This window comes from Chamaea fasciata, unplaced genomic scaffold (assembly GCF_029207755.1).
Source record: "Chamaea fasciata isolate MVZ Bird 193981 ecotype frontalis unplaced genomic scaffold, bChaFas1.0.hap1 SCAF_14, whole genome shotgun sequence".
Taxonomy (NCBI): domain Eukaryota; kingdom Metazoa; phylum Chordata; class Aves; order Passeriformes; family Sylviidae; genus Chamaea; species Chamaea fasciata.
In genome coordinates this window covers 5,844,680-5,867,972 of record NW_027094099.1, presented here as the reverse complement: position 1 = coordinate 5,867,972, position 23,293 = coordinate 5,844,680, and the positions used below count along the sequence as shown (strand labels likewise).

The following is a 23,293-nucleotide window of genomic DNA, read 5'->3' as shown; positions in this document are numbered from 1 at the left end:
ATCTCTTCATGCAGCATTAAGGAGAAGTCTTTTCTTTGCACACAGTACTTCTTTACAGTATCTGTGAAAGGTAAAAGTGAAGAATTTACTTTTATTGATAATATGAAATTTTCACACAGTCACAGAAATGAATTACAACTGAATAGTAGTTATCAGTCTCCCTACCAAATGTAATGCATGCATTTTAGCTCATTTGATCTTGGCAAACCTCAGAATAACTTAGTAATAGAAACAAAATAAATTATATTAACATATTTTAGCAAAATAAAAATAAAGCTCAAGTGAGTATACCTTGGAATCATATTTTACCTATAACAATTCACACAAACTGATTAATGAAATTAATGAAAAACATTTGAAATTAAGTTTGGGCAATTTCAATTTTGTTCAGTTGAGAATTAGGCCGATTAAATGTCAATATTCTGAGCACTCTCATGTGAAAAAGTGTTCTATAATCTGACAAATTAAACAAGAACAATAAGTCTTCATCGAGTTCAGAGTGTAAAAATAATTTATTAGCTTCTTGTCATAAAAAAATTAGCTACTATTCTTGGGTTTTTTCAACAGCAGCAGTCAAAAAAGTGACAATTGAAAAGTGTTCAATAAAAATAAGGCAAGCTTTGTAAATTTTTTCTTTAAAAATCAATGCTGTAGCACTACAGAATCAAGGGTAACAGAAAAAAATAAACGAGAACTTAGTAAAACAATCACCAAGTCATTTCTATGGTATCGCTTTAGTTAGCCAAGGAAGCATTGGTAAAGCAGTACGAAAGTAAACCTTCACTTCAAAACTATTAAGAGTTAATTAAGATTTAAAGGCATCCCTTTGGGGAGGAAGTGAAGTATGCCCTAGTGATGATAATTTTATATTCTATTGGTTTATGTTTGTAAAACATGAGAGAACAGTGAACCACAAGCTGCAGGACAACACGCCCACTCTACTGCTTCTGATCAGTGATCCGCTGGAGGCAGAGCTTCATGTAGGAGTTTTTATTGCGGATTTCCATCACTGCATCTCTGACAAGTTCAATGAACATCTGAGGCCAGAGCTTCTGCAACGACTCATTTTTCATATTGATGTCAGCTGCTTCTTTTACTAAGTTCTCAACGTATGTCTGGCAAAATGATTTTCTTTCTTTGATTTCCTGCATGAGACAAAAGTTATACAACGTATAAGAAAAAGGGAAGAAAGGTTAAACAGGAGCAAATCCAAAAAACTCTCTCAAAATTGAATGAATTTAAGAACATAGCAATTAGCAGGCAGATGCTATTGTGTACTTTCTCCCTTTGGTTTTAAGTTGCATGGCCCAGGGTCTATGCCCAGCTTTTATTTGTGTGGCCACAGAACCTTAATATATTCATAATATTCATACTATATTAAGTCATTAATTTATCTGAAGTTAACTTTCAAGTAATTATATAAATATCTGTTAACAGCATTACAATTTGTCTTGCTTTCTGGCATAGCAGTGAAAATTTACAGAAATGATTAAGCACTAAACTCTTTTTCCTTCTCTCCCTTCCCAGAATTTCACCCTTATAGTAGAACAGTTGAAAAGTGTATGTTTCTCTACCTGCCCTAACAAGAACATTGTTGTAGAAAAACATGCCACTACTCATCCTTTTCCACAGGCTCTCTGGCAAGTGCTGGTTCCTAATGTGTACTACATTAGATACTGAAGCAAGCAGAACCTTTAAGAATAATAAAAAGATACTGTGCTTTGTGCAACTACTAGCTCTGCATTTTAGTAACTCAAACTGTGTTAATCCTTGCTTCTACAAAGCTTCTATAAAATACCTTAAGTTTTGAACCGTAAGTTATATTGGAGCTAAATATCTCACTAGTTTGGATGGTGGTGCTGTTAAAAATGTTAGATCATGCTTCAGACCACCAAAACAAAAGAGTTTTTCTAATGAATAATAAAGGTGAGAAAATGCTTTCCAGCAGTTTCAGCTAAAACCCCAAGTTATTAATCAAAGACCCAAGACTATCATCTTTAGCATTACACTTCTTCAGTCACATTTATGATGTTAGTTTACTGCTGCTGGGGAACTGGAAGGAGTCCTTTTTGCCAGGACGTACTCTTGTGACACCCTGAACCTGCTGCCACATGCACAGTGCTACAGCAAAGGACAAGGTGGGAACTGCTGCACTGGAAAGAGAAAACAATGCATTTATTTAATGAACTGCACAAATACTAAGCTTATTTTATTATATTATAGGGCTGATTCCATGGTAAAGCACAACAGGAGTACTTCACTCTTATTCCATGACATGCAAAGATTTAAGAGCTACTATCACCACTTTTGAGACTAAAGTGTTTTCTTAATTTAATCTCTCCACACATGCAGTCACTGTCTCCTTTTTATGCTGTGGATCTGAGATAACAAAACCACAATGGCATAAGAGAATTCAGTGATTACTGAACTTGATTTAATTTCTTGCACTAGAGGATTTATGTATTTCCACATGATCAAAAAGCAAACAATGGGACAAATGTGAGAAGCAGAGCGCCTACAGTTAGAACCCAGGATGATTGCTCAGAAGGGACACTGTAGCTGAAAAAATCATATTCTCCCTGGGAACAATTTCCCTCTGCCCAAGTAAAAGAGTTAGCAGATCAGAAACACAAACTAAAACAAGCGTGACTGATGCCGTTGTCTGAAACAAGCCAGCCTGCAAGTTTATTAATAATTAAACCTAATACGTTGCCTATTTTGTTTTCCCTGTAGCTCACTTAAAAGCTAGGAAGCAGCTTTTTATTACTACAACCCGCACTGTCTCATGTGTTGTCTGAAGGTGTTCTTCACCAATTCAGGGAAAATCTAACATGTGCAATATATATTCTTCTTCCTAAAAAAATTGTGCTCACTCCATATGGTTTGTAGGTAAGAATGTATTTCTGAGACTGTGGCATTGTTCAGGAAGCACTTCACCAAAGACAGAAATTGAGCACTTTCTAGTATTTTGAGAAAAAGATCAGTTAGATAAAATGGTTGATCAGATATGTGTGTTAAGCAGCGATCTTTTAAAACCACCGTTCTCAATAGCACTACTGAAACCTGATGTGCAAATAAATTCAATGAGCAGCAGCCTAAGGTTAACTAACAGAAAATGGAAATATTTTGTAATTATATATTTTACCTCAAGCTTTTCCATATGAAAATCCTTTGTCATGTAATTCAACGTTGCTCGAGCTGTGCTTTCCCCTCCACTTCTTCTGTTATCACTGCTTTCCTCACTCCCAACCCCAGATTTCTTTCCCTTTCCCTCCAGCAGATAGTGGAATTGTTTCCTCCTGTGAAATGAGATTTACAATCCTAATTATCAAAAACTTTTAAGTGCAGGTGTTTGTAGCTGTTGTGATGGGGGGTTGTCCTTCTGAACATACACTTTGGAGCTTTGAAGTGTATTGCATCCTCAAGTAATTCAAAATACTCTAGATGTCCCTTCATTAATTTGTCTCTAAACAATTGACTTTGATATCTATCATTTAGCACTTCCTAAATAGGTAGTCTTGCAGCTTTAACTTTTATAAAGTATTTGTCTATAGAAGACTAAAAATAGGGGTATTTGGCACCCTTTTTTACAGTACAATTCCTAAATCCATTAACGATTAATTACCACTATAAAACACCCACTAAAAATAAGCAGTTCTCATGATGAAGGTCCACAAGTCTTCAGCAATCCCAGTACAAACGGAGAACTGAACATGCAGTTCATTTCTGTGCATGTTCCTTTTCATCTCCTCAGCAGAATTCATACAAGTTCTGGGAAAACCTCTGGCTACATGGACCAGGAGATGCCAACACCTGGGCATTATGCAGAGGACCTATCTTCTAGAAGATGGTATTTGTCAAGTTTTTTATCTTTTTACCTAAAAGGAACTTATCGTAACAGTGTGCAAAAGAGTTAAACAACATGTTCTGGACAAACTGCAGTTCTGTTCCTTGTATTTTACCTGGATTCTCCAAGTAATGAAAGCACGCGATAGTGCGGCAGCTCCGAAGATGCCACGTATGCCAGAATGCCAAAGAGCCTTTCTGCCTTCACAATATCATTTTCAGTAACCTGTGAGAGAGTGGGAAGGGAAGAAAAAAGAAAAAAATTACATTTAAAAATTAGCGCATTCATATTTCATTACATGTGTACATTTAGAATTAACTGAAATTTGTTATAGAACACTGCACACAGATTGGTTGCAGGTACATCTTCCAAACATAGACTTGCTTTTACTGGCACTTTAAATATAGTTTAGAAGAAACCAAATGAGGTACTGGTGCTTGTTTTATTTCCTGTTATTCTGGATATTTTAATGTAGATACATGATGACCTGTGCTTCATGACAGTCTTCATGAAATGAGGAATTTTATAAAGGCTTCTTACATTCATTTTCTGAAGGCCAGATATATTAATTCTGCTCCATACTGCATGCACTTACAAAAGGTCTACTGGAAAAATTCTGATTAAGTTATGCTGGAGAAACAGAAAGATTCTGGGCATGCACATGTGAAAAGATAACTTACAGACTCTCTTATTTTGGCAGCATTATGGAAAAGGCTTTATAAAATAGAGGCTTTAGAGGGAAAAATTTTTCTTTGCATTTTTCAGCTCCTGAAAATAAGTGTTCACTCATTATATTTTTCTAAATGTCTACCATACTGTTGTTTCAATATTAAGTTCCAGCTGTCTCTTTAAACTAACTTTCAATGGTTGAAAATTTTTCAGGATTCATTTTATACAAAATTGAAAAGTGTAAAGAAAGTGGAAGAGATCCATTCTTTGGTGGTGGTGGTGATTATTTTTTGTTTGTCTTGGCATGTAACCTCTGGAGACCGTGGCCTGTGTTTCTCCTACCCTGATGGCCAGACTATGAACTGACTTCAACTGCCAAAAGTTTGTTGGCGCAGTTTCTGGACTCCTGGCTTTGTACTGAGTGCAGAAGCAATCTTTATGATCACTAAATCTGACCTGGAAAACACTGGACAATGAAACTTGCTCACTGACTTCTTAACTTCTGGACAAAATTTAACTTCCATTCATCCTATAACATATTTTGGGAAAGCAAGCCATTATTAAATACACTTCAATACTCACAATATTTACTAAGCAATTCCAGACAAACTTTGGATTCTGTGCTATTGAAATGTCTAAGTAAAATGGAATTTTGATCCACATTAACAGATCTTTGTTATATTCTTGCTAAAAGTTTAGAGACTATACAATCTACACATGCCTAAAGTATACTGCAACAACATAATGCTGGGGTAAATTCCGGGAAAACACAGATCAGGGAATTAGAAACGTAAAGTCAATTCCATTTTTACAGTGGAATCGATAATTTTTCACTTAAAACTAAGTGAAATTACTTAGTAGCCTAGGAGTAGATGACCTTGCTGAACAGTCTGTAACAGAAGCAAGGTCTAAAACAAAGAGCACAGAAGGCAGCTAGGGAAACAAAGCCCAGTACAGACAGAAATGCCTGCTGGAGAAATAAGTGATTTTAATGTATTTATTTATGTTAAGAGAAGCATAAGGACCAGGTCAACAGAGACAGCAATGCTGAATACACTCTCCAGCTCACACAAACTCATGCTCTCTATCTTAGTGCAGTGCATTGTTTGCTCCATTAATCACAAAAAGATTATAACGGTAGTATCACATAAATGTAAGGCTTTATGCCTGCTCCTTGCCAAGTGCACAGAACAGGCACCAACTGTGCCAGCAGGCCCTGCTCAGGGAGAGGGATGCATCTGTCACACTCTATTCCATACCACTGGGTGGACAGCAGTCTGGAGGGCTTGGTAACTTCCACTTGACAAATTAGAATTGATCTGAGATTACTATCACTGAGAAAAACTTCAAGTAGTATCTCAATAAAGACAACTTGCCTCTTCACAGTTAGTAAATGTAACAACTGGGCAAGGGCACAGAATCATTGTTAGGGGGAGACCAACACTCAACTTCTAGCCTGGAATATTAACTGGAATAGAGGGGGAAGGCTGGGGAGAAAATAAAAGGTTTTTTAAAGAGGTTTTTTACAGTTTAAAAGTGATGCATTTTGTTTAGTTCATTCAGTTAGTATATTCCTTTGCAACTCTGCGTACCTCAGAGCTGACAACACAATAGTCTCCCCAAACATTGCACACAAATGGTAATCAGAGTAGCAGAATATGCACATTTCCCTTTCTGCCATCTGAAACTGTTACTTAGGGCTGATCTAAGGTCTGAGAATCACTTCAGGGGTTGTGTTCTTTACATTGAAATAGAATTTTCTATTACTCATGTTAATCCAATAGGTAATACATATCTGCAGAGCTGGATATCATGACTTCTGCTATAGGGTAATGAAAAACAGAAATCAGAGCTCATCTCTTTTCTTCTGCTTAGCTAAGACACTTTTCAAATGATTAATGACACTAGAAAAACTTTCTGTATGCACATCTTCATGTAGTGTGGTCTGGCTGAAAAAGTTTGTTGAGGACAAGAATGTTCTTGTCGTACATATTTAAGATCTGATATATGCCCTACATAAAATCATGCTGTGCTATATGTGCTCCATTTCCTAAATTAATCCCCAAGAACTATTAAATACAAAGTTATCCCTCAGAGACTGAACTTGTTGACCTTGAGATTGTAACAAAAAGTCTACTTAAACAGTTGAGTTACTTTCTTTCTCTTTCTCTTTTGAAGACTAAACAAGCAAGATCTAGCTTCTAATTGCTTTTCATCTGAAACACTAATGTTGATTTTGAAAATAGGATGCAGTAAAAAAAAGAAATGTTATATTTTTAAAATCAAAATTGAAGAGCATTTTTTCAGCAAAGTACTAAATTTGAAGTTATTCTATGCTTTTCATGGGATTACTATCACTATATTTTTTTCCTCTTCAAGATACTGTGCTGTTGGAACGAGTCCTATTTCCATCCATCCCTTCCTTGTGAGTTAATTCATTTAAGCTCTTTACCCATTCTCACTCTTCTGAGCAACTAATATATGCTTTCTACAAGTAAAACCAAGTAAACCACAACATCCAGCTTTGGCTGGATCAGATAACAAGTATATCTAATCCAAAACATACGATGATGACCAAATTAAAATACCAGATCTAAATGCTAAAGCTGTGTATTATTTTTGCTCTAATTAACTTCCATAACATCTCTTAAACTTATTTAGCATTTAAAACTGAATGTGCATTCAAACATTGTGTTGCATTGTAACTATTTTCACCCCCTTTATGATCAAAGCCCAAGTATAAAATAGCTGTTTTATATGCTTGAATAAATTTATTTTCAATTGATGTAAAGGGGCATACAAAGTCCAAAGAACAGCAATATTAGAGTTCTAACTTTCTATTTATTTAAATAAAAAATGCACACCCCCCAAAAAAACCTAACAAACAAAAAAACCAAAAACAAACCAAAAACAAACCAAAAACAAAAAGGAAAAAAAAAACCTCCAAACCCCATCCTAAAGATCTTGTACATAGCAAGCAGAAAAAAAAAATCTATTTGACAGACTTTTCCTGTGACAGGCTTAGAGCAGAAAATATGATTCTCTGGTATTTTGTAAACCGGGAATTATAAATAACCATATACAGTAAACTACTAAGGAGTCTGTAAAACATTTTTGTGTAAGTATTCAATATCAGGGCTGTGATTTTCTCAAAAACAATTAAAAAGTGCTTCTTAAAATCAAGTAAAATTGTGCAGATTTTTAATAATAATTTCACATAATTTTATTAAATAATATTAAGTGCACAAGAAATTACATGGTGAAGTCTACTTATGTCTTTCCCCTGTTAATACTGAGAAGACACTGACAGGGTTGTGCTGATTTCATTAGGAATTCATCTGCTCTTTTAAAAACAACACTAATCTATCCTGTAAGACCAATTATAAGAAGCAACACCATCCTACCTTCACTCCATTTATCTTCTGCAGATTAAAATGGTTCAGTCTGAACAGAACATAGTATTTCCACAAAGTGAAGTTGACAACTGGATTTCCCTGAGGATCAACTGTCAACTGTTCCATGCGATGCATCTCAGCCAATGCATTGAACTGCTGCAGCGCCACAAGATTTGTCTCCTTAAACTTCAGGTGCTGAAAAAAGTCAAACCCCAATAAATTAGGTAAGGAAGCAAAGAGTGAACACAGTGACTCCTATTGTGTGCCACTCAATTTTCAAACTGTAACAATCGTGTCTGATGAAGCAACGGAGCTCATTTCATTTGAGGTCTCTGTAGCAAAACCCACCAATGGATCAACCAAGTGCCCCATTACACCTACTTAGTGACATCAACATTACAAGCCCCAAGAAATTTGTAAATTCTTCACATAAAGCAGGAATTACTTTCAATATTACATAAAGCAATGATACTACTTACTCAATGTCTACTTTAACTCTGCAAGTAAAGCACCTGCAATATCTACACATAAAAGTAAGCACAATACATGCTTTTGAAATATTCTGCCCTTTTTGGGCACAGGGTGCTGCCCTAATTCATACCCTGCCCTTCAGCAATGAGCAAGGTATGCTACACAGCAGCATTATTGTGGGAAGAAGGAGGAAAAATTGATGGTGAATATAAAAATTTAATTGTGATTCTGCTATCGCCCACAAATTTTCCCCCATCCACAGTGAAACAATTGTTTCATTAAGACAGATAAATTTATCTTAAGTTCCCCACAAATTTATTGGTCTCAATTAAACTATTAAGTTTTGTTACATTCAAAATCTTGGGAAGTAGCAGGGAGCTCCAGAGCCAATCAATCTGAGCTACAAGGTGCTTATGTTTGTTATCTTTATTTTAATATTTGCATCAAAATGACTGATTTGAATGACTAAGAAAAGAGATACATACTGAAGAGACTTATCATTCATGTTGCTTTTCTTCATCAACAACTGAGGAATGTCATGAACTGTGCTGAGCTAGTTAGCTATTCTTTCTAATCTTCATCTTTTTATCCTATCAGCAATTTGCTATTTGAACTCACAACACAAATGAAGTCTTCTTGATACCATGGATCCGTAATAGTACAGAACAATAACACTGTATTTACACACAAATTTTGCAACTTAAAAATAACTAGGTAGGTCAAAGGAATTAAAAGAAATAAAAACCAGCCTAAAAAGAAAACTAAATTTAAATTATTGATTTTTAAGTATCAAGGTTAGTATTATAACATAAGGAAATATACAATTCTTAACAGTATCTGATTACATGAAAGCACTTAGTGGGGGGGCTATGCCAAGGTAAGGTGCTATTAGACAATCCATATTCCATAGCTGTTCAGAGCTGAAACATGAGGCATGCTCACCACACAGTTAGGAAATTTTGTCTTCAGTTTTGCTAACACTTGGACAATTTCATCAAATTCTATGAACATAAAGGAGACTGTGGCAATAATGCCAGCTGTTTGAACACTCCAGCTTCGATCCAGGCACTCCAGTGCCCCAGCACCATACAAGCCTAGAGTGTCTCCTTCCACTTCCACTAAATGAGACTCTAGAACAGACAAGCCTTGTACTGCACTGCTCAGGATTGTATCAAGAGATCTGCAGAGGAAATAAAAACACAGTGATGTAAATGAGATGATTTTGAAATAATATCACTCTACTGAATAACAGTCCTTTCTTTTACCAAAACTCAACTGTCAACTACAATGGCATTTCTCAGCATTCATTCATTTTCAGTGCCCCATCTGGTTCAAATACACTAAAGGCTGGAAAACCCTTCTTCCATCAAGTAACACTGTATTTGTTCTATTTCTTCAGCAGAAAGGCTCTGGGTGTATTTGAGTTGGTGGTGGGGTCGAAGTAAATAAAGAGTCCATTCATATTTAATAATCAGCTTTAAAATTTTAGCTCAGAATGTTAACCTAGCATGTTTTGTGTTGCTTTAGATAACTAAACAAAACTTCCAACAATGTATTCACGTCCCCTTCACATTCTGTTTGCTATGTGAAATGTAAAAGGGGACATAAGCAATAACTCAAGCATTTCTTTCAAAAAATGTGACCTTAGCAAGTCACAAGAGAAATTTTAAAATTAAGCAATAAATCCAGGTATTCCTGACTCCTGTCTCTTTTTATCCTACTTCCAACATGATACACTTAGTTGGCTAGACCTAAAGTGTACTGAGAACTCAAGATAAGCACAAATTACAGGTTTAGAAAGTTATGTAAAGATTGTTATTATTTTATTTTTTACCACATTCTCAGTCTTTTAAATGTATTTTGACTAGTAGCAATCCTTTGACTGATGTTCTCTCCACAATAACAATCAGAACTCCAAAATTTCTCTCAACAGAAAATGTTGAGAGCCCACCACTTCATATGTGAAGCTCTAATTATTTAACTATACTGAATTTCACCTGCAGTTTCATTGCTTAGTAGCTCATCTTGAAATTCTTCACTATGCTGAAACACATACATCAAAACAGCATCATTTCTCAAATAATGGGAATTTGTTCATTAACAGAACAACAGTCAAACTACCATAGTTACACTGACTTGCTCATAGGGGAGGGATTACCAACACTGAATGGCAAAGAAACCAAGCAGGCAAGAAAGCAGGGGGTAAATGCATTCAGGGGAAAGCTTTGGAAGCACAAGAATAGAAAAGATGATGGCAATTTTGAAATGCTAAGGAAAAAGTGTTTCAAAAGATTTCAAAAGATGTAGCACTTGACTGGAGATAAGAACCAGTTCCAGCCATAATAGACTGAAACTCAGATGGGTTCTTCTTGTGAGAGACAAAGACTTCCTGAGCATCCCTGACATTTCCAGCATTGACCAGGGACAGCAGGAAGCTCTACTTGCTATTGAATTTGCACAGACTAATTTTTTAGGCATTTGCTTGAGCTAACCAAGTTTGAAGTGCTACTTTGGTTTTAGCCAATACAAGGCACACACTGCTCGTTAAGTGGGTTCTGCAATGGCTTCTGGCCACATGACCATCTTTTTAGATGCAAATAAGCAAAAAGAATATATTTTTAACCAAGAATACTAAAGTCATCTTGAGAATAAAACTAAGTCTGGTAACTGCAACTGTTAAAAAAGCATGGGTGTAAAAGCAGTCCCATAAAAGATGCTGCAGTTCAAAATGAAGAGCCTGAATACAGCTATGAAACAACTCTTGATATACAAAGAGATTACAAACCTTCATAAACCTTAAACTGAAGGCAACAATCTAAGCTGCTAAGGAAATTTACAGCCTCAAGAAGGCTCAGGAATTCACACTTAACATTTCTGGTAAACATGAAGTTGTCCTTTATTTAGCAAAATCACATAATAATTTAGCTTGCACTTCTTTAGGCAATGAGCTGCTGTTCTATTTCTTTTTAAACATGTTACTTGTTACTAATGGTCAAAAGCAAAGTAAACCATCTTTTCAGGGTTGATTTGCATATATAGTACTTTCCATAATGAAATACAGTGAGATCTCAGAGTTGAGAAGTAGTAACCTGGAACTTAAGACATGAACAGGTAAAAGTATCACCCAATAAAATACCTGCTTTCTTCAGGAAATACATATGTAGCACTGCCATTGATCTGGCAGGGCTCATTTTCTTTATCTTTGTTTAAAGAAGCCTCAAGAGCAATTCGGTTCTGCTGGACCTCCCACTGCCGAGCGATGTTACCGATCGTTAACCGCTTCTTTTCCTGAAACAAGAGACACCACTCATCACAAGGCATGGCAGGGCAGGATTAACACATTGCTTTGTTCTGAAATAAGCCGCTGAAGCAAAACATTTTAAATGTTTCACATTGAAGAAGCTGTACTAGTGGATGGTGGTTATGCATTAATATCAATGCATCATTCTAGTGCTATTTTGCATAAGTGCCAGCAAATAATTTCACAAAATTTGCAATAAAGAAACAAGAAAAGTAACATAATAAATCCACAGCTTATGAAAGCATGATGGTAAGCTACTTAGGACATGGAAACTGCTACTTCTGCAAGTTTTTCCATTTTAAAGAGCTCAGAAGTCTATTTCATGTTCCATTTGCCCAGGGAGTTTTGATGCTTTCTGGTTAGAGAGCACTAGTTGCTCAACACTTAAGAGACTTCCATGATGACTGAGCTCCATGTCACAGAAAGGGGGGGAAGTTGGAATCATCAGTGGTTTTTATCAGAACAATCTTTAGAAAATTCTGTTTGTTCTCAAGGGTTAAGGTCTCAACCTCAATTACTGTACAGCTCTACTACTTTGTTAGCCCTCAGATGTGGGCTGCTGGATTCCTACAGAACTCCAAAAACTTCCATGAATTCATTTTACAAAAAGCAAATTTTACAAGTGTGAAGATTCTGTTAGCAGTAACGTTCTCTTGTTCCAGTAAATACTAAATTCAACCACTGTTGGAAAGGAATGGCATTCTCTATACATTTCAAAGTACATCTCAATCTTTCCCAGAAGAGTGGGCTGGAAGCAATAAAAAAGAAGTCTGGAAAAAAAGATGAAGAAATTCTGCTGTTTGAGCAGACAAGTATCAGCAAGGGAAAAAGAAGGGATGACATTGCTGAAATGCACATTTTCGATGTGGTGCATAAAGGAAAACAACAATTGTTTGCTACTGAACAAGTGCTTATAACTTCATTTACACTTCACGGAGCATAAGAAATGTTGGAGAAAAGTGATGGTAAAAGAAAGTTACAGAACACAGATCTCTAAATATTTTTTTTCAGATTTACCTATGAAGAAACCTACAGTTCCCAGCTGGCTTTGCTGGACTTTGTATCCATGAGCATATTTAATCCTTCAATTCAAAGGTGTGGGACAGGAAAAAAGCCTGAATCATAAGAACCCATTTACAAAGGAAAGATCTACAAAATCATCAAATCATAAGAAAAATATTGGTATTTGACTGTTATGCCACTTAACTATTTGAAGATAAAAAAATACTTTGATTAAATTAAAGTCTAAAATGTAATGTTGAAATTGAGTAATGATGGCACAAGGCATTAAAAATACTTTTTCCTCTAAGGGAATTTTCCACCAGCAAAAAGCACCTCAAAATTCTAGGCCACCAAGACAAACAATCCCTCTGATACAAGGAAATATTACATCAGTGGTTGAGAACATGAACTACAAATAAATACCTGCTTGGTTATTTTTCTAGCCATAGAGAAATTTCCAACAGCATGAGACAATGCCGTATGTGACAATTATTTACTAATTTTCCATTTCTTTATGCTACTAAGATCTGGCACCAACACTTCAAAATCTGAAGAGACTTTAGATACATGACTATTTTACAGGGAAAGAAGAAATATCAAAACCAAACAACAACACTGCTTTAAAAACCCAAAAACATCCCCTATACTGTATCTAAGCTGGTTTTTTTTAATATTAATTTTTTTTTTTAATCAAACAGAAATATAGAAGGATAAAAATATACAGGAAATCAAAACATATTCTTAATCACTGGACATGAAATTTTTCCCCCCCATTCATATGTTTAGGATCCTGGGGTTTTTAATATACTTAAAACGTCTTTTAACATACTGTTAACATTCTGTTTGTGTCTTTTATTTTTCAGTTATATATGTTTGCTACACTTCTTATGGCCTCCTGCAACTAATCCAATCTAATCCCCTTAATGAAATACGATTTTACCTTGGAAACTTAATATAGACATGAACATTTTTTTGTTTATTTGACTTCCAAACTGAAAGAGATTGTTTGTACAGGCATTACTGGGTGACAAAAAAATGTAGGCACCTTTTTTCTTGAAAAAAAAAAAAAAAAAAAAAGGATTTGGAGATAAATAGTGATATTCACACAGCAAACGGAATGTAGATACTCTTAGACTCTTGAACTTTAGTCTCCTATTAGGAGCACAGCTCATGTAGTCAGCAGCCCCATGAGGAACATTCTGGAGGGCACCTGTGTCTCCCCTGGAGAGGCACTTCTGTCCCGTGTGTGTCAGCACCAACCAGGCCAGCTGGGCTGGGAGATAAGATAGAGCAGAGCTCTGCTGACAGAGACAACTGCTGGGGTCTGCCTGTGGCCTCAGGGCCCCTTCACTCTATCCACAGAAAGGAACAACTTCAACAGGAAAAAAAAAAGAAGGAAAAACTACTTCAGAACACGCTGCATGGCTGCAGTCAGTGGTCACCTGAAAAGGGGAGACCAAGAAATGTGAAATCCCTGGAGAAATCCTTTGCTTTAGCCTGGATTTATGACAATGAAGTTTGCCATCCACTGACATGTATCACACTCGTGTTCAGCATGGGATTTCTGCTCAAGTGGACCTCACATATTTGACAGAACAGAGTTTCAGTCATGGAGTGCACTACTGAAGCTGTAAAAATAGATAGAGGCATATTAAGATATATAATATCTGCAGCAAAAGAATTTGGATATAAATTATTGCTATAAACTGGTTTACAGTAACCTTAGAACAGCCACAGACAGTAAATACCTTAAGCAAGGTCTGTCTGTGGCTTTCACGCTTCCTTTCCTCCTCTTTCCTTGCTGCAATAGATGCCATACGTCTTTCTTCTTCCTGGATGAAAAAAAAGAAAAACAAACAAATTCCTAAAGGGAGGAACCAAGCTGGTTCTGAAAAGTATTACTGATAAATTATGTTCTTGTGTTGATATTTGAAATGGAAATTTTCATTTCAACATAGTTTTAGAAATTTTATCATCTTAATGTTTCAAAATACTGTTAAAACAAATAAAATTGTTAATTATAAATAAGTCAAGAAAACCGGAACAAATAGCTAATCAGCTATAAATGCTGAAGATAAAGCTAGTTAAAAGTAATATATGTAAGAGTCCTTGAAAAAGTATAAAGCATATGGTGAGTATGACCATGAAAAGTATTTTCAGATATGACAGTGCAATACATCTTTGTATCTTTGCAGTAGTTTTTGCAATTAGCAGGATTATTTTTTTGTAAAAAAACCACACAGAGCAAAAAACCTGGGTTCTATTTATGCTTGAATCATAATCCAGGATTGATTTTCATAATTTTAAACTGTTTCCAGGGCCTGGCTTTCCTCAATCAACAACAGAACTCGAGAAGAACAAAACATTTTCCAAGTTAGCTATTCCATGACCCTTATGTCTCATCAATATTATTGCCTAATGATGAAATCTCAAGAAGAAAGCCATTGATTTCTAAACAATGAAAGTGAAGCTGCTTCATTTTCCTGGTAGAGCAATTTGATACTGCAATACACCCATATTAGGTTGGATACCCCTTGTTTACAGAAGTCTAAACATTCTCACAGCACAGTATTTTTAGAACATATATTTCCAAGTAACAAAAGAAATGTTCACTGTGAAGTAAAAAGTGTAGAGTCCTTCCAACACAAATATTTGGGAAGCATACTTTAACTTATTTTGATTTACTTCACATGCCATTTGGGCATTTCTATTGAAGTGTCTTCCCAGAACATATGAAAAGTGTTTTCATTTCCTCAAAATAGAAAGCTCCTGTCCAAACCTTTTCATTTTCTGGAAAAGTTATATGTTAACAAAATTAACAAACAAAAATGAACAGAAAGCACCATCAACTAGTAAGACATATTGACACGTCAAAATTTCTACATAAATAAAACATGCAATGTTTAGAGCATTGTAAGAACCCCTAAGCATATGGCTGAGTGCTTACTGGAAGATAAAATAAAACAGGAACTTCACACTTAGCATGGCCATTACATTTTTAAGAAAACAATTTTCAAGCCATAAGAAGGTCAGTGCATGTAGCAGACTTACTCTGATCTATGCATGGTCCCCCTGAAACCCACTGACACACCATGGAGTTGGGCATCAGTCTGAAAAGGGGTTAAACAACAGATTTTCAAGCTGTTCCTCCATGACTATCTTAATATCTTACCTTAAACAAGAGGAGTACCTCAGTGCACAGTAAGGCATGAGGCCTTGGACAGAGTAAGATGTTTCTTGTACGCAAGAATTTCCTTGGAACACTAACTGGAAAGCCCCTAACTTTCATTACTATCATTAATTTATTCTCAAAGCAACTTGTCTTTCGCTGGTGAAGTTCTGTTGGCAGCCTCCTCTGCTACTGGGCTTTTAAGCTGTTCCTAAACAGGGTATTTCCAAGGGGCTAGTGGCATGGAATTACAGCATAATCCAGGTTAGGAGGACTTCCATAGTGCATGTTAAAGGAGATCTTCAGCCACTGAATAACAAAATAAAAGCACATACAGATACAGAAGGCCTTCTAGATGCCACTGCAACAAAATACCACACAATGAAATCCAACACATGAATGGGATGGTTCAGAGGCCAGCTAAAATCATTAAAAAAACCCCATGCAGGTAACATGCCACAAATATGAATGCATTGCTAATAATGCAAAATAAAAATGTACTGTTCCTCAAGATACGATTCAGAATTTTAGGAACAACAAGCATTATTCTCATTATAGCTGTTTACCCCAATTATGTATTACATTATTCTGTTAATGTTTTGTGTAAAAAACACAAGTCTTAATATAAAAGGTAAACACTAGCAAACTACATTAGCGATATCTTTCTTTAGAGAGAAGGTTAGGTATTTTTCACGGAATTTAAATTTTTTAATTAAATAATTTTATTTGACTGTGTATCTATGCTTTTAAACCAGGCTTCCTAAAGAAACAAGCTTCTTACAATTTTGTCTTCATCTTCTCTATTGACTTTTCAACACATTGAACATATCAAATAACAAAGTATGTTTAGAAGTCTTAAATTAAGGGACTTTTCTTGTTCCCTAGAAGTTTGATTATATTAAATTGGTATGTAGAAAGAAGAGAAATGTAAGCTAGTTTTACCACCAAGGAAGAGGAAGCAGAAACTATCCATTCTTTTGTGGCAGAAAACATCTGGCCATTCATCAAGAGACTCAGTTTCAAACTAACTGAGCTGGTGTTGTGTTTCACACTGGGGGAGGTGAGAACTAGATAACAAAATGGCATTGATAGAAAGTTAGCTTTCATTCATTTTATTTGTTCTAAAACAACTTGCTGTGGTTTTTTCCCAAGCTTTAAGGCAATCATCCATAAAGCTCCCTAAATCAGTTTTCTCTCAGCTTCAACAGATCTCTTCTTATTCTATATTCCTTCTCAAAGCTTTCCCTTAATCCTGTCCAGACGTGCACCTTATGACAGAGTATTCCATGCAGGAGGGTCTGCTGCCCCCACTGGAGTCAGTCCTGTACCTTCCCTACCAACAGTCCCCATACCAAGATCAAAATCAACTAATGCAAATTACATTCTAACAAGAGTATTAACTGAATAAGGCTCTTTTCCTTGATCAAGAGTTTATCCTAAATACAAACATTTAAAAAAAACCACGAATCCTTTTCTAAAAGAAGTTAGCTCAGCCAAAAAATAAAACACATCCTTAGCTTTACTCAGTACTCATAAAGGCAGAGTGGTAGTGAAAAATCTCTGAATTAAGATCAAGGATCACATCTACATATACATTTCTTGGTTAATCTTACACAACACGTGCAAGCAATCTTAAAAAACACATTCCCCAGGAACCCACAGAAAAACCCCGAGAGTACCAAAGACTTTAGGAAACAAACCCCTACATAACCTTGCCACAATTCACCTTTGCTATCATCCCTTCTCTTTAAGAAAGGGTTTCGGAAGAGCTGGAGCATTCTCCCCGTGTCACCTGTTTCCCCTCGTTATCGTGTCCCTGATAACGACAGGGACAGGATTTTTGTCCCCGATGATAAGGACAGGGACAGGATTTTTGTCCCCGATGACAAAGACACGGACAGGATTTTTGTCCCGGAGCGCTCTCCCCGGGGCTGCTCCCGCCGGGGCCCGTACGGGCTTCCCCGTGCCCATGGCGCCCCCTGCCGCCACCGCGCGCTCCTGCACCGCCGGTCTCCCGAGGGGAAACCTCGGCACAATGCGCCAGGATCCGCGGCAGAGCACAGCGGAATGCGCGCATTCCTCCTCACTTCTGCCTCGCTATTCTTCAAACAAGTCCTTTCAACAAACGACACGATTTAAGTCACACTCAAGAATCTTAATTCCCAGTGGAAAGAAAAGAAAGAATTGGGCATCCCTCCTTAAAGAAAAAGCCTCCGAACACTTTATGGCAGTGATGGAATACAGTAATGAGTCCTGTTCTGGATAAAGCAGAACCTACTCCCTGATCAGCAATGAAATGTCTAAGCAAATAATCAAAACCAAATACAGCTCTCTTACTTTAAGCTTCTAAACCACATAAAACCTCAATGAAAAATGCAAAGCTTTACTACTAAAAAGACACTGCTTGTCTTTCAATCTGGCAACATTTTAAAAAAATTGCATTACATATCATATTTACACACACATACAGGAATACACACACACTTAGCAAATGCTCTTGAGGAAGTCTGTTTGAAGTGATGGATAGCAAATGGTCCTGGTTATGTGACTCCTAAGTAAGGAATATGTACACATTTCAATCATATTCAAATATTTTATTACATATCTGCAGACAATATCTGCTTACTATTACAAAAGAGTGGAAGAAAAGAAACAGGTCCCAGTCAAATCGTAAGCACCACTGGGCAGGCTCGCTTCAAACTACAAAACAGGGTGAAAAAGCTCCAGTCCCCAGAAAAACAACCATTATGCTATGTTAACCAAGGTAAATAATCACAAATGCAACCTGAGCCTGCTCTGAGTGTAAGGCTCCACACAAGCCCATTCCATGGATCCATTCCTCCAGTCCCATCACCCTAGAGCTAAGGGGAGGTTAAAGGTGCAACTGAGTTACTGACAGGAACACAAGTGAACACAGGAGTCCATCCAGCCACAGTAATTCAGCCTCCTGCCCAGTCTTCAAGCCTTCAGACTGAGCTGTCAAAGGTCAAGAAAGCAAAATATTTCCATTGAGCTGATGTTTTAGGTACACAACACCAAGTGGTTGGCTTTTCAGCTGAAAAACATCTTGTGAACAAATGAAGAGCCTTACAGGTTCTTAACCTCCACTGATTTCACCACTACTGGGTCTATGCTTCAGTGGTTCGAGAGCTTGAATCTTACTTTCAAAGCTGGCTTAGGAATGAGGTGGCCAAGAAAACATCAGCTTCCACACTGGTCGGGGTTTAAGAATTGTCATAATACAATACAATCCCTTGCCTGAAGGCAAATCTACCCCAACCTAAGCGTTATTAAAACAACTACAATGCACAAATGTTTTATTCCAAGTACATGTCTTTGGTTTGCATGGCAGCTCTATGTTTCTGAATAGTGCCCTAAGGCAGGGACAGTTGTCATTAAATTTTTGCACCAGGGCTCCTTTCTCCAGGGAATCCTATGGAAAAAGCCTGGCACCAAAGAGCGTGTATCTTGTTGAAACCAAACATGAATGAAGCTTCCAAGTCTCATACAAACTTTTGAAAATATCCTTCAGTAAAAGAAGAGTTAAAATCAGAACTAACAATTGTCTAAAACTCGGTTCTTGAGCAGAAAAGCTTCTGAACAAGTTAGTGAAGAATTTCTGGTCAGAAAAAAAACCAACAATCCTCCAACTCTCAGTTTGTTATGAGACAAAGCAATGCTAAAGTTCAAAATGGCCTAAATGTTCTTCAGGCTGATGAATAAAAGATCCTATAAACGTAATTAGAGTTTGGTTTCTTACACTAATCAAGAGTGCAAATCACATACTCAACACTGCAAGTCCATTCCCCCACCAGGTTAGATTTCCCTTATAGCTGATGGCAGCAGCATGTTGCAGCGCTAGGCAGAATGGCTGGATTTGGGATTGCCAGCTCTTTAATTTTACCACAAATCCCATGATACTTGTTATTTTCCTTTAAATCCCAGTTTCTTAAGTCATACGATTATCTGGGTAGCAGTTTTTATTGGAGAAAACATACAGCACCCTCTACGTGGAGAAAAATGTTAAAAGGCTCAAAAACAGAAGGCAAATAAAGAGCGCAAAACATTATTTTTACAAGTAGGTTTATGAGCAGCATAACTGGTGAAGCCTGATTTTCTATGGCTTTTTGTCTTTGTGGTTGATTCTCTGATGTTTAACAAGGTGCAAACTCAGATTTCAGTTCTTCCCATGGCTGGCATTTCTGATAATTTTTCCCCCATATAGATCTCAGACTCTAAAAAGGAGTTTGAGCTCTTTCTACAGTTTTTCCCATCACTGATATTTCCACCAGGATCCATCCCCTCTTGACAAGGGTAAAGGTGAGGAGATGGAGAGAGATTTTCTTTATTCAAATCAAGTTTCTGATATAATATTGATAAAACAAGTTTTTAAAAGCAAAGTAATTAGCAATTATTAAGTCAGTAGAAAAACCCCTGTAGCTTAGAATATCTGTGACCAAATAAATATTTAGTATTTTCAATGATGGGAGCAAAACTCTCATGTCCCAATCATTTTCTTTTTAAAATCACCATTTTCCACATACATGTTACACTTTTCAGCCTAACTGGCTCTTTGAAAAAGCATCAGCTGCGATTTGCAACGCTGTACAGCCTTTGCACAAAGCAAATGAGCATTTAAAAGCAAGTGTGTGTATCAGCACCTGGTCCAAAAAGTTACCACTGTATCATGTTGCTCGCTGCTAGATTTCTCTGGTAAGAAATCATGCTCACACATCACTTTTGAGTAAGCACAGAAGAATTACCAAGACTATTCCTATATGAAAAGACAAAATAGGTGGCATCGTGGTAAAACCCTGGTGATTGTCCTTCATCCTCTGAAGTGGATTTTCAAGAAGCCTGTAGGAGACTGAGTTACATGCAGGTCCTCTCTTCCTTATCAAGGTTACTTGAGCAGCAGAAACAGAAATTATCGGGGACAGTAGGTTAGGAAGAGAGAAATACAGACAGACACACACACTGTGTGATCACCCGATCTCCCTAGGGAGGCTGATTAAAGAAACCAATTAAATTCTTAAATAAAAGATACCAATTACAGCAGTTTTAGGGCAAAAAGACCATTCCTTTGGAAGAAATGTGCTGTTCCTTCTCATCCAACAAATCGGCAAAGATCCTAACCAAACGCTTTGCAGGCTCTCTCATGTCAAATAGCAGCTGAACATACAGCATTTGCTGCTGAAGAGTTTTAGCGCTTCAAAATAAACATGTTAAATTAAGTAAAAATGCAAACCCTTACTTAATAGTCAACTAAAGAAAAGGGTTAAAATTTTAAATATTGTAATGTCTACTTCACCATTCCATACTAAATTAAGAAAAAGTTTGTATTTTTAATACACACATATACATAGAAACCCCTAAATTTTACTTCTGATTTAAAGTATCTATTAAATTTGATGAAAACAGAAATTTCTTACTGTGATTCTCTTCATATCTAGCTGTCGGAGCTGCATCATATGATGGAGAACAGTGTGTTTGTACCATGTCTCCTGAGCTATTGGATTGCCATCAAGGGTGATATCTGACAAGGATGAGGAATCAGCAAGGCACAGAATATCCTCAAAACTGTAACCAAAAGAGTTTAAAGTTTTAATGTCATGGAGTAGGAATAATGTTGAGATGGAAGATGTTATTTCTTAAGGACAGAACATAAATATTTAACTGTACTGAAACACTTCCACTCATCAATACTGCGTATGATAAATACAAGTATTCTGAAATACCAGCGGCTGCTGCTGGTAAATTTTTTAGTCCCTTCACATTCAGGTAAAAAGAGATGCAGATGCAGAATAAGGAGAAATATGAAAGTATTTAAATCAACCTCCCTGCAAAAATATGATACATATAAATTCATATTCGGAAAGATAACAGGCATATTTGCCATAAAAGGCAGCATGAAAAACTTGGAATGTACAAGGAAAGAAAGTCAACCACAAATATCACAAAATGATCCCAGGTGTTTGCATTATCATTAATATTGGAAGTAAAACAACTACAAAAGCATCATAATCTTCAAAACAGATTAGTCCATTACTTTGAGTTCAGTCTACAAACTCTAACCTGCTGGCTTCTTAGAATACATCAGATTTGGTTACCTGCCAAAAATAACTGACCTGTGTAAAATACATTTCAAGATGCATAACCTCTCTAGTGTTCCTTTCATTGAAAATGAAATGCAAAAAGAAAGCAGCTCAGATATTTAGTATTTTTAAGTAACCGAGAACTATTTGACTGGATTTTAATAAAAAAACCTGAACAGTTATAGGAATAAATGAGACTCCATAACATGTTTATAATGTATGTATGACACTGCACACAGCCTTATGTCCTTTGGCCTTCAAAAGTTAAGTCTGCCTTAAGTCAAGTCAAACCTTAAGTCTGCTCTGAACCTAGTGCTCAGAAATCATATGCAGTACAGATGTTCATTTCTAAGACTGTCATTGCATAAAGCTGCAATAGCTATATTCATGCACTTGGTGCAGCATGCAAGGAGCTCCAGCACTGTACACTCAAAAGGCACAGCAGAAAAGTGACAGTAAAGAGGAAAGTATTAACTGCCTTTGTGCTTAGTGCATGAAAACAACCTAAAAACCAAAGGAAAACGAACTATGGCTAGATTGTGACAAAGACAGTCAAAGTTCTTAGGATCTCTGAAGAACTGGCTATTTTGTACATGTAGTTAAAAGCTTAATTTTCTGTTTCTTTTTATGATCCTGTTTCCTTTCCAGAAAACAGCTTATGGAGGCACATTTTGGGAAGATCAGGCTGACACATCACTTAAAATACATACTCAATATGTCCTAAAGATAAAAGATAATCTTCCCAAATGACACAGAAGTTAGTAAGGCAAGCTCAAACATGTTAGAACAGAAAACCACAGAGTCTGAATTTCCATTGATCTAGAACACGTTTTGTTTGAAAAATATTAAAATCTTCTGGCTTCAAAACTATTTTTAAGTGGAAATATATTTAAAAGCATTAAATATATTTATTCCAAGTACTCACTACTAAACATTTAACAAAACAGTACTTCTTTCATTACATATGATTTAAAGATTTTTAATAAAAACAATTTCTTCAGGAAATGACAGAAAAGTTGAAAGCTTGCTGGTATGTTTTCAAGACCTTCCACTTACACATACTGCTGTGCTTTGAAATTCTCACTGCTTCAGCATGCCAGAACATTCACTCTGGATCTAAAAACAGATGTGCTTGCTTTATCCTGCTTTTAGCTGCCCTATTAGCAGCTCAATTTTAGAAAGAAACAGTAGTGCAAAAAACTGTTTTCACATCTTTGTATACACATACGAAAAACCAGAGCTTGAGAAATTCCATGTAGAAAAGTTAATATACTGTACTTGTCACACTGGTATCCCAATCCTAAACTAAGTAAAGCTTTAAAGTGCTAAATTCCCAAACAGATT

The 23,293-nt window shown here is 36.4% G+C and overlaps 1 protein-coding gene across 2 annotated transcripts in view; it reads right to left on the bottom strand.

Moving 5' to 3' along the window:
- Positions 1-488: 488 nt before the first annotated feature.
- Positions 489-23,293, bottom strand: part of LRRC49 (leucine rich repeat containing 49) — a 40,567-nt gene continuing 17,762 nt past the window's right edge. For both annotated transcript variants that reach the window (XM_066196151.1, XM_066196150.1), the window contains 8 exons: positions 21,287-21,434; positions 14,434-14,517; positions 11,519-11,670; positions 9,325-9,562; positions 7,921-8,106; positions 3,963-4,072; positions 3,146-3,299; positions 489-1,145 (listed from right to left, as the gene is read on the bottom strand). In XM_066196151.1, coding sequence (XP_066052248.1) covers positions 939-1,145; positions 3,146-3,299; positions 3,963-4,072; positions 7,921-8,106; positions 9,325-9,562; positions 11,519-11,670; positions 14,434-14,517; positions 21,287-21,434 — 1,279 coding nt within the window. In that variant the 3' untranslated portion in view covers positions 489-938. The remainder of the gene's footprint in view (positions 1,146-3,145; positions 3,300-3,962; positions 4,073-7,920; positions 8,107-9,324; positions 9,563-11,518; positions 11,671-14,433; positions 14,518-21,286; positions 21,435-23,293) is intronic.